This window comes from Clupea harengus, chromosome 11, assembly GCF_900700415.2.
Source record: "Clupea harengus chromosome 11, Ch_v2.0.2, whole genome shotgun sequence".
Lineage (NCBI taxonomy): Eukaryota > Metazoa > Chordata > Actinopteri > Clupeiformes > Clupeidae > Clupea > Clupea harengus.
The window spans coordinates 28829519-28842322 of NC_045162.1; the positions used below are offsets into that span (position 1 = coordinate 28829519).

The 12804-nt window shown below is 41.0% G+C and overlaps 1 protein-coding gene across 1 annotated transcript; it reads left to right on the forward strand.

Annotated features, from left to right (window-relative positions):
- Window positions 1-8093: 8093 nt before the first annotated feature.
- Window positions 8094-10850, forward strand: sp8b (sp8 transcription factor b). The gene is made up of 2 exons (XM_012834489.2): window positions 8094-8192; window positions 8595-10850. Exons 1-2 carry the CDS (start codon window positions 8172-8174, stop codon window positions 9945-9947), a joined length of 1374 nt encoding a protein of 457 aa, XP_012689943.2. The 5' UTR covers window positions 8094-8171; the 3' UTR covers window positions 9948-10850.
- The last annotated feature ends 1954 nt before the right edge of the window (window positions 10851-12804 follow it).

Below are 12804 nucleotides of genomic sequence, written 5' to 3' on the forward strand. Positions count from 1 at the left end.
GGGCACCATCCATTACCCACCATAAACAAACCCCAGTGATGAGGTCCTCCTGGAGCCCGGCTGTATTGGCATATATTAACGTTTGCCGTTACCACCAAAGAAATCAGAACACAGTTCTGGCCAGTGGTTCTGGCCAGTGACATCAAGATAACACAATATAGAATGTTTTGCATTTTGAAGCATATAAAGTGACTCAATCCTCAACATCTTACCCTTGGCTTGCACACTCTTGTTGCACACTCTCTCGCGTTCCATAAACGTGCCTGCCACATGAACAAACAGAAGATGTAACTATGAAGGATAGTGGAATCTAGTGTGTTGTGTGGTGTGTATTGAATATGACATTGAACCCTGACCTCCGTGGAGCTATCTTCCTCTCTCTCCCTTCTGGCTACCGTTTGCCCTAATGACTGGAGGCTGCCACCAGAGATAGATGCATCAGTTAGAGCACACCCAGCTGTACAACACGGCCACGCCATGCTGAAATGACCACTTCAACACCTGTGTCTGCTCATATAAACAACCAGAAGTGTCACATGCATGCAGGCCGAGCCCAATCAAGAGCACACGCGCACGCACATTCACAAGCAAACATATGCACATACACATTAAGCACACACATTCACAAGCAAACATATACACATACACATTTAGTACGCACACTCACAAGCAAACATACACATTTAGTAGGCACATTCACAAGCAAACATATACACATACACATTTAGTACGCACACTCACAAGCAAACATACACATTTACTACGCACACTCACAAGCAAACATATACACATACACATTTATTACGCACATACACAAACAAACATATACACATACCCATTTAGCACGCACACTCACAAGCAAACATATACACATTTAGCACGCACACTCACAAGCAAACATACACATTTAATACGCACATACACAAGCAAACATATACACATACACATTTAGTACCCACACTCACAAGCAAACATATACACATACACATTTAGTACGCACACTCACAAGCAAACATATACACATACACATTTAGTACGCACACTCACAAGCAAACATATACACATACACATTTAGTACGCACATACACAAGCAAACATATACACATACACATTTAGCAGGCACACTCACAAGCAAACATATACACATACACATGCAGGGACACTCACACCAAGATGACATGTTAAATTACTCCGGTGATGTATAGCTTAATGAAGCCCTTGTGTTGATCACACTGCACATTAATCAGAAGCCCACAAGTAGATTTGCTTATTTTCTCAATGCTTCCTTGATAAACTGCAATTTCATTTAACCTTGGACAGCAACTTTAATAGCTTCCACAGGACAACTGTCAATACAGCCCTGAGTATACAGTGATTAAATTGCAGGGTGAGAAGACTTTCCCAGCTTCCTCCCCTATACCCAGTCCCCCGCCCCCACCCTGTCCTCCTCCCATGCACACACACACACACACACACACACACACACACACACACACACACACACACACACACACACACACACACACACACACAAACACGCACGCACGCACACGCACGCACCACCACAACCACCACACATCTGCCATTTGTACGACTCACTACCCTCAAAAAAACAAGCGTGACATACCAAAACTCTCACACCCACACACTATAACAAAGAAACATATTACAGGCAGCTATCTCTGAGTAGAAGGGTTTCTCATAAGTGTTATGCAGGGACCTAAGCACTAGTGTGAGGATGGTGCTGCTATCTTTCAGGATTACTACAAGCCCAGGATTGAGAGGACTACTTCAAACCAAAAAAGTGATTGTTTGGGCAGTCAGAAATCATAAATTAGACTGTTAGAAATGTAAGACACCAGCCATCTTGAATCCAGTCTTAGTTTAGGATATAATACACTGCATTCTCTATCCCCTAACAGATATAAAGATGCATACACAGAAAAAAAAACTAAGCTCGGCTAAACGTTCTATGTTGTCTGAGAAACGTCTAGTTCTTTTTGTGCCAAAGAAGATACAAACTACTTCAATAAATAATTAAATGATTAGTTGTATAGAACAATTGATTTATGCCATTAATATTTATACTATTTTTAGATAAAACTGTGTACTCAACAAATAGTTGGAAACGCAACCCTGACATTGCAGTATCACAAACTAAATCCTTGAAAGTGTTGAAATAAATGTAGTCTCAAAAACATCTAGTGATCAATATGTATTGGTAGTGAATAAAATAAGTAATAATCTTGCTTTATATGTCAACCTTCTAATCAAACAGTACTCTATAAAAAAAAGAAACTCTATGCTGTATTTTTTTCTGGTGTTGTAGTCCAATGTACTGCTCTTTTTGGGACATTAAGTAAATACAGCAAATCAAAGAAGTAATGATGCCCTCAATAAGTAATGTTTTGTAAAATACAGATTACACCTCATATGTGTAGCTGTAAGATTGTTGCCACGGCTTGTCAGACCCTTACCATTGTGTTTACACTGCTCTTCCAATTGCCCCACTCTCATCCCTACATTTAAATACAGTTAAATACAGCTGACAGTGTATGGTCAGGAGAAGCGGGACATTTAATATAATAATGTCTGTTCAGGACATACTATAGCACATTACAACATATCCAATGGGTGCATTTAGCTTAAGTGGGGCCTCTGTAAAACCTTATAAACATATAAACCGTATTATACTCAAGTACAAGCAGACTATTGGTCATTGGACTTGACTGTACTTGCTTTAACTGTGTGTTAGGACTGACTGTGTCCAGTTTATCTTTGGACAATGACAAGTAAGGGAGTGAGATACACACAACACACATAGTCTGTCTTTGCCAAATATTTATAACATGTATTTAAGGAAAGAAAACAAAAACAGTCAGTATATCATACTTTTGGGAGGGGGAAATGTATAATAGAGAGAAAAGCTGGAGACGGGAGAAAGCCCCATTCAGTAGCGTGCCAAAGGGCTCTCCCCAGCCTGACAATGCCCCTCCGGCAGCTGGCTGATCGATCCCCCCACAAAAGCTCAGAGGTTAGGCCAGTCAAAAGACTGTTAACTAGCCATTTTATCTTCCAGGACATTTATATCATTCTTTATGCTTCAGCGCTCTCCTTCAGCAGGAGCCTGCTGCACACCTGTGCCCCCCCCCCCTCCCAAAGCACCCCCGGTGTCATCTCTGACCCCCCAACCAGCCCACACGATCCCTGGATCTACTACCCCCTCTGCCCCATCCCATCCCAGGGTCTGGCCCATCACTCTGGAAGTGTATCATGTTTGACAAGTGCATTTTATGCACCAGTGAGGAAACACAAGTGATTTGGATTATGCATCCCACTAACCATACTGCAGTTAAAGTAATAACCAACAATTAAGTCAACAGGCATCTTGGGGTAATGGCTGACGGTCTCTCCTGGTACACCAAGTGATATGCAAACAGGCGATATGACCAAAGCACCTGTTACAACAAGCTAATGAGGACCACTGATGCACCTATAGAATTCTTTGTAATACCACCAGCCTAAGATTTGATTCATAGTAGGACTTTACATTTAAAACAACATGCAAAACAAGCGAGGAATTTAAATGTTAAACACCTGTTTATTAACATTCAGCCATCAGCACTGAGGCTATAAATTGTAAACTATGAACTGTATTGGCTGTAACTTGGATGGATTAACATCCCTGTCTTGACTTTATCACAAGACCATTAATAAGGCTAATACCTGTACCCATGATGTTCCCTACACAGGTGCCTCCGCTGCACTGATTAGCTGCTAGGGATACCTACTACTGTACATCCCACTTATTACTGTAATAACTGTATTAATCGTACTTACACCATACAATACTTCTTAAACATTGTATTACTAACACCTCATTCACTTCATTTCATTTCACTTATTACCACCACTAATACTTACACCTGCACTTTTTATATACTATATACTATATACTACACTTCTTACCTCAACTGCTGCTAGTCCCAATTCTATTCATATCACATATCTATTTCTTACTGTACATATATATTTATTTATTCACTTACTCCACTTTACATATGCACATACTCTGCACTTTTTTGCTATTTTGCACTTCTGGTTGGATGCTAAACTGCATTTCATTGTCTCAGTACTTGAAATCTGTGCAATGACAATAAAGTTTAATCTAATCTAATCTAATCTAATCTAATCTCCCATTATTACAACACCAACCCTCCACTGAGGAACAAACTGAAGCATCTTTGCACATGACAGATTCCACTCCAGACACTGATAAAAAAACACATCTGCTGATGCCTTCGAAAGAGGTTTAAATGTTACCCTCTCTGTGAGCATTTTGCATCAAGCCTGGCTAGAGAAAGCAAGTCCCTGAAACTAAGAATGCAAACAGTGCTGTTTTGTGCCACCACTAAAGCACAGGAACTCAAATATGAAACATGACTGAATTCATAAAGGAACTCAAAATGTTGATCTGTTTTGCATTACCAAAAATTCAAATAAATCTACAAGTGAACAAGAGGATGAGCGAAAAGCAGAGATGATTAAATGGAAAACAGAATTAGACAGAGGATCAGTAGGAAAGCGGGGCCTGATCTAAATGAGTAGCAGTGCTTATCTAAACAGTTTGTACTTTAATGTTCTGTGCCACTAACAGATAAATGCATATGCCCGATAAAACACCCATTTTAATTTCTATTTGCTATTTATTCATGTAAGATCTGTGTTTGTGTTGATGTATATGTCTACTGTTTTGTGTTTGTGTGTGTGTGTGTGTGTGTGTTTACGCGTGCGTGTGTGTGTGTGTGTGTGTGTGTGTGTGTTTACGCGTGCGTGTGTGTGTGTGTGTGTGTGTGTGTGTGTGTGTGTGTGTGTCCGCGCGCGCGCGTGTGTGTGTGTGTGTGTGTGTGCGCGCGAGTGTGTGTGTGTGTGTGTGTGTGCGCGCGCGAGTGTGTGTGTGTGTGTGTGTTCACGCGCGCGTGTGTGTGTGTGTGTGAGAGAGAGAGCGAGAGAGAGAGAGAGAGAGAGAGAGAGAGAGAGAGAGCTGGCAGTGTCAAGACCCTCTCTGAGGTTCACCCAGCCGGAGAGGGGCTTCCTCCACATCCTTTGTCACACCCTTTGGACCCTCGTGTCTGTGGCTGCTCTCCTCCGGACACACTTGGCAGCGCATGGAGCAGACGGACATCTGCTCGAGCACACAAGCCTCCTGCTCCACAAACTCCTGTTCCACCTGACTCGTACCCTGGGACAGCCTGGCTGTTCTCTGTCTCTTCTCATGCACGGGAGCAAGTGTAGTGCTCACTTCCATAAATTGGGAGGTCGGCAGTACTGAAGAAAGGTCTGCCCGAATCAAACGCTCACCTTGCATTTCAGGACCCCTTGATCCTTCTCTTTTTTTTTTACCTTGGAATTACATCAGATAAGCAGCACTATACACATTTATATTTAGTGAAGTGGAAGAACACTATTACCTAGTCAAATTTATAATTTAGTTTAATATGTTGCAATCCGTTAAAACATTGAAATGTTGTCTTGATCCCTAATAATTCGTCCTCAAACATGCTGATTATGATTACTATAAATTGCATTGAACATTTTTAAAAGCAAATGAAGGCCAACACCATTCCCAGGAGTGTCCCAAGATAAAACAAATGCTGTTTCTTTCAAGGGCATAACAAAATAGCCTTCGACCTTTATCCAAACCATGCTTCTCGGTCAATCGAAACGATGTCATATACCATCACTGAATTTCTGATTTCGGTAGTCCAAATTATAAAGTTATGTAGACGATAAGAGTGACGGATTTGATTGTGATAACATGAAGATGATAGGCCACGGGGAGAACGAAAACTTACTGGGAAATTTGAGCAATATCACCTTATAAGTTGAGTAGGCCTGCACGCGCGAGCGAGCGCATATCGTCTCAGCTCTCCCAACTTCAAATGCAGCATATTTAACCAGGGCCCTAATTAAAAATAAGCAACAAGAAAGACATGATCCGTTCGGTTTAATGAGATAAGGTTTATCAATTCGTGTTTCTCATCACCTAAGTGAATATTTATATTGAGGCTATCCCTATTATTTTAATAATACCACCCCATTTGTAACTTCAGTAAAACAAGTCAATCCGTGTTCGGTTTTCTACTGATTTTGAGTAGGCTATCCTGTTGCATTAGCCTCTTTAAGCGAATAGCTACAACATGGAAAACACTTGTTCGCAGAAAGAGCCTCAAACCTCTCGTAGCTGTTGTCAGATGCTGAAACCTCGTGTAGTGATTAGATCACCGGCGGCCCGCGGCGCCTTGGTCGTAATTAAACTGAATTCCCTTGGTAACATTCATCTTCTGTGCGCTCAAGCTGCATCGGCGTACCGTCCAGAGGAGATTTCAGGGGCAGGGAGCTTGACCGGGGACACGGAGCCCCGAGAAATTAAGACTAGCGGTAAGGACTGCTCATTTGTTTCATTCGCTTCATCAAACATTTTTGCAAATTATTTTTTTTCTGGAAAAGTTATCTTGTCTGTCGACATGTAGATTGTTTTTACGGGATGGTAAATGCAAATTGTAGCCTATTTAAGATAGCCGATACGTACTCTAATTGATTTTTTTTTTCAGCTTGCATCGTGCGTTCAGGTCTATTTCTTCACATTACAAGCAGCTCGCTATAACTAAATCATGTTCAATCAGTTTTTAAATATTATTATTTTTAGAAGGGGGGGGGGGGAGAAAACTACATGATGAGGACTATATATAAGATTAAAAGTTTTGAACATTCATAATAACTCAATTAAATAGCCCACGACTACGAATTGTACTGCATTTCTGAACTAATGACAAAACATCCTGATCCATAAGACTTACCTACTGTTGGAGCAGTTTGGTCCGTTTGTTACTGATATCCTACTCATTCTCATTCGCGTTTGGTGACAGCAAATGTTTGTCCTTTCGTTTTTGCCAAATATGCCAACTGTTTGCCATATGTTCTTAAAGGAATAGATGTCCAAATCGAAGAAACAGAGAAATTAATTTGAAACTCCGTCTATCGTGCAATATAATAAAGGTGTCATTGGTTAGGCAGATGCTGTGATGTATAAGCATAGGCCGTTTTAATTAACTTTTCGCAGCCCCGTAATGACCATGGTGGTCACCAAGGCCGGTCATTGAGAATGTTAGGCAATATCAAACAAATAACATTTAACATGATTAAAAACAGCATGCCTTATTAAATTTGAAATTCAAATGAAATGCTGGTGGTACACAGTGCATGCAAATGTGGTTTGGTCATTACCTTGAGAGAGGATTCCCGGCACACACTCGCATCCGTTATTCGCGGAAGATAGCAGCACATGGGCTGACAATATCTTAAGATGTGCTAATTCTTTAACTGAATTCGTAGAATACTTTATTTGTTCTATCCATTTGGGTTGTCTGTGCTGAGCTGATATACCTCCCACAGACACACACACGTATGATGTAAAGTTACATCAAGGCCTAGTTACAATTTTGCTTTTAAATTTTGCTATACTTTTTGCATAATAATTAATTGCGCCGTTACTGTGCCCTTTACTTGCTTTCGTATGGGTTTAACATCTATATAAGACATGATGATGGACAAACACCAATTAAGTTGATTGAACAGCAGAGGCATCACACTGTGGCCACTTTTCCAGTTAGTAGTGTTTCTAAAATCGTATTAACAAAAGTGACGCTTTTTGCCCCATATGCATTGACTGTAGTGTACAGTGGTTGTGGTTAAAATGGAAGTTTGCTTCCTTGAGGTGGCAGCTTAAAGTTGGCAAAGTAAGAATAAAACTCCTGGAGTATTAACATTTATTCTGATCTACCTTTCTGCGCTCTTTCTGTCCCATGAAAGGGGGATGGCAGGGGAGGAGAAACCGGCTTGCAGGCTCCACTGATGACCTTACGTTGCGGCCAGTTGGAGCTTCCGGGGCCTTGATTGGTCCCCAATGTGGCGGACGTACTTCAAAGTCGGGAGGAGGAGCTCCGGTGTCTGTGATTGGTCGCCTGTATAGCAGCGGTTCTTCAAAGCCAGCGAGGACCTACAATTGTGCTGAAATGGGCGGATCTCATCATTGTATTGCATACCTCTTAAAAAAACACTGCTCTGATTGATAAATATAAAAAGATCCTCTACGGAGGACAGTTTTTGTGATGGCAACTTCACTTCTAGGGGTGAGTCTAAGGAGTTTCTTGCTGCGTTTAATTAGTTCCTTTATTGTCCACCCGGGGGGATTAAAATTGCCCTGGGGAGAGTAAGGGAGAGGGACAGTTGGTTGATTATGTTTTAAGGTAGAGGGTCAAGAGAACACAAACCGAAACACACATTACACCAACCGCACGCTGAAAAGTTTCCGTCGAATTATTTGGGACAAATACAAACTAAGGTTTTCCTTAGACTTTTCCACTTCTAGTTTTCGCGTGTTTCAGTTGTTGCTGCTATATTTGCTTTCGATCTGCAGGTAGGAATTGTCATGTAGTTAGAATGTTTAAGAGTTTACTAATTACAAATGTAAAATAGAGTTCACATTTGATGAAATTCCTAAACAGTTTGCATAATTCATGTTTCATTTTTAGGAGGAGCCGAGATTAGGATCGACTCCCTTAGCCATGTTGGCTGCAACGTGTAACAAGATTGGGACTCCAAGTCCGTCACCCTCTTCGATATCAGATAACTCCGCTGCCTTTGGAAAAGGCTTTCATCCGTGGAAACGAGCCTCTGCGAGTAGCTGCAGTTTGGGCTCAGGTTTATCCACGTTTGGGGTAACCCGCAGTGGGTCAGGACTCTCGGACACATTTGGAACCAACAGTTCAAGTGGATCAAGTGCTTTTTCATTAACACCGGGAACCTCAACCAATTCGCACTTTGGAAACGACTACTCTGTTTTCCAGGCATCGGTTTCGAATACTTCGCAGGAGGGGAACCACCAGCCGGTGTATATTTCCAAAGTACATACTTCAGTGGACAGTCTGCAAGGTATCTATCCGAGAATGAGTGTTACGCATCCATATGACTCTTGGTTCAAGTCATCCCATCCTGGTATTCCGACAGGAGACGTGGGCACTACGGGTTCTTCTGCATGGTGGGACGTCGGAGCAGGATGGATTGATGTCCAGAATCCAAACGGAACCACGCTACAGTCTTCCTTGCATTCGGGGGGACTTCAGACTTCATTGCATTCTCCTCTTGGGGGTTATAATTCGGACTACTCCAGTTTGAGTCACTCGGCTTTCAGCACAAGTGCATCTCCTCATCTCTTGACCACCGGTCAGCATCTGATGGACGGCTTCAAACCAGTTCTTTCTTCATACCCCGATTCAAGCCCTTCTCCGCTTGGTGCAGCAGGTGGCACCATGCTGACGGGAGGACCAGCGTCTTCACTAGCGGGGTCTCCGCGCTCCTCGGCGCGACGTTACTCAGGCAGAGCCACCTGCGATTGCCCAAACTGTCAGGAGGCAGAGAGACTGGGACCTGGAGGGGCGAGTCTGCGACGAAAAGGACTTCACAGCTGTCATATCCCTGGTTGCGGGAAAGTATACGGTAAAACATCTCATCTGAAGGCTCATTTGCGATGGCATACTGGGGAGAGACCGTTTGTATGTAACTGGCTATTTTGTGGAAAGAGGTTCACGAGGTCAGATGAACTTCAGCGACACTTGCGCACACACACCGGCGAGAAACGTTTCGCTTGTCCCGTCTGCAATAAGCGCTTCATGAGGAGTGACCACCTCAGTAAACACGTCAAAACGCATAGTGCAGGAGGCTCTGTGGGATCGGGATCAGGTGGCAGTGGGGGCAAACGGGGAAGTGACACCGACAGCGAACACAGCACCCCCGGCAGTCCTCCCTGTCATTCCCCTGACCTGCTGCCTCCCCCCGATTCTACTCCAACAACAGGCATGAACGGTCTCAGTAACTCCTTGGACTGAGTTCGATCTTACGCAGGCTATTTGATGGCATCTATGGACATTGCAGTTTCCATAAACTATTTTGGAGGCACTCTATATAGAGTGGCTCTCATGTGATCGGGTTTATGAGAAAAACGAATCATACTTGTATTGACGATAAAGGAGGCAGGCTGTATATGCATTTAAAGTAAGGACTAAATTACTTTAAAGTAAATACTCACGAAAAGAATTACAGGCACAAATTAACATTACCATTTGTGCAATGCCTGCATTGGAAGGCACAGTGTTACATTCGAGGACAAGTCTGTTTTTGTCACCCTGCCCTGATATTAAACGAAGAGTTAAAAAAGAATGTTCTGTAAGTGCTTATGGCCTGCCGAGTTAATGAGAACATGTTTTCTGAAAACCAAACTGTGGCACTTTATACTGGAACACTGCTATGACGTACGTGTGCCTTTTCATAGGCAATTTGTAAGAACTTGTATGTAGTGTTTTGTAGTTTTCATTTTGTCCTTTACTCTCTTTTGTTTAATATTTGAGAGAAAAAAATATACATCACACATTGGTCTAATTCTACCAGAGCCTGATCAAGTTTGTATGAGATATATTGCGGTGTATATAGCCTATGTAATGCAATAGCTTAGCGAGTTCTTACATGCAGGTATAAATGTGACATATTTGTCCAGGACGCCCCCTTTTGTATAGTAAAGTTTTAGATGTAAATTTATTCTAGTAAATATCTAAAACTCTATCGAAGTGAAATCTGCTTTGTTTTTCACCCGTAATTGCCATATTTGCCAACACGTTTCAGCTGGAGTTGTAATATTTATCGAATAGGCAGACTCGTTTTCTGTCTCAGCAAGTGTATCAGAGACGCACTTTGAATTTATTTGTTATATTTTAGAAATAAAAATGTTTAGTGATTCATGGCGTTTATATTTAAGCATGTACATATTTGTAAAGTGAGCATTAATTTCATCACGGTACATTCCTAGATTGGGACTCAAATTCAGCCGTTCAATAAAGTGAGAATGGATTCAAAATCTGGACTCAATGGATTTGATTTAAATTTAACATAAGAAATCTCGCCAAGAAAAGGTAAACCTGGTTAACGTAGGCTTAGTATTAGTTACGGGTTCATGTCTGACAGTTCTGTTGTTTTGTTGGGATGTATGCGATGTTCAAATGATTGAGCTTCAAAATGATGGGCAGAGCAAATGGAGAAATGACTATTCTTTAGTTTCCACTGATAACAAGATAGATAACAGTTTTGTCTTTTTTTATAAATGTTCATTTATACATCACGTAAAAAAGTTTGCATTTTCTTTCAGTGGACAGAAAGAGGGCACTTCAACTGTGCGCAAATGAACTTTATGAAGACACAGGCATAGGTCGTAGCCCCACGACTGCAGACTTCAGAGAAAGGAATGGACGAATTGAACTAGGCCTACTTTCTAACAGTTCGTAGCAACCTACAGGAGTCTCTCTTAAACGGTTCCATGTCTGAAAATTGGCCTCAGAGAGGTTGTTTTTCTGATGGGCAGAAATGTATTGTACGCTGTAAATCGCATTCAATTTGACACTAAACTTAACTAAAATCAAGTGTGGATAAACTAAAATAAACGAAACTGAATGAAACTATAATAATTAGAAACATAGGCCTATTTTAGGCTATCATTACAGTAGAGTTGGCATAGGTTAAATACGCTGCTCCTTTCTAAAATGATGCCTTTGAGTTTGTTGAAAGCCTATTTTAAATGAAATGTAAAAGAAAGGAAGAACGAAAGAGAAAGAGAGAGAGAAAACACAAAGGCTTACGACTAGGTAGGCTAGAAATAAAGTTTCAACTTCATTTAACAACTTTCGTTTCCCGCACTTTTGAAGGATTTGTGTTACACTGGCACTTTGTCTCTTATGAATGGGCATAAAGGTTACTCGACTTATTTAGGAAAAGGACAAACAGGCTATTTGAGCTTTAACGAAGACAAAATTGCATTTCTTCTATACATTTCAATTTGTATTTTCACGGTCACTGCTTTAACAGCTATTAACGTGCTTTAGTGGTATGCATTATTTTCAGATACCCGACGAACAAGACTCTGGCAAAATTGTATTTCGTTTTGATTTCTAGGATACAAGTAGGCGTAGATATAGCTCACGACAACTTTATGACATTTGCGACTTATTCGCAGCCCTTGCTTCACCACTAACAGAGAGAAAAAAAACCTTTTCTCTGACTTGTCCCTCGAGGCAAGTTCATCCTTGCTCGAACACTAGTGGTAGTGGCACGTCATGGATGAACTGCTCCCTCGTGTGTTGAACATATGAAAGTGCATATGCGGAGTTTTCAGGTGAGAGGTGGCTTTTTAATTTTGTACATTTAAATTGCGAATCATTTCTTGGCTATCAAATATGCAGAAATGGGCTGCCATGAAAATTGAGAAGAAACTCAAAAGTTCCTTAATAAGAACTGAAGTCCAATTGTATTTTTATTTTAGAACATCGGACAAGAATGGATCATCCATGTGAGCTTTTTTAATCGGAACAACATACATTATTTTTGTTTTGCACATTCTAATGTTGGCACATTCTTGAAAGTGTCTTGTCAATAAATGATTACTTAAGAACTAAATGACTGCACTCACTTTAACTTGAAACAATAATTATATTAAGAGTGGTAAGGAATATTTCTGAATTCTGACAAGTGGTTAAAGAATGAATACAAATCTAAAATGTAGTTAGTGTGACATTTTATTATTCTCATAATGTATACCCTCTCAGTTTTATCTATCTGTATTTTTTTAATTACTGTTGATTTTCTGTATTTATAGTCATCAATAAGTGTTGGTCCAGTCTATAGGCTGTTCCCATACATTTT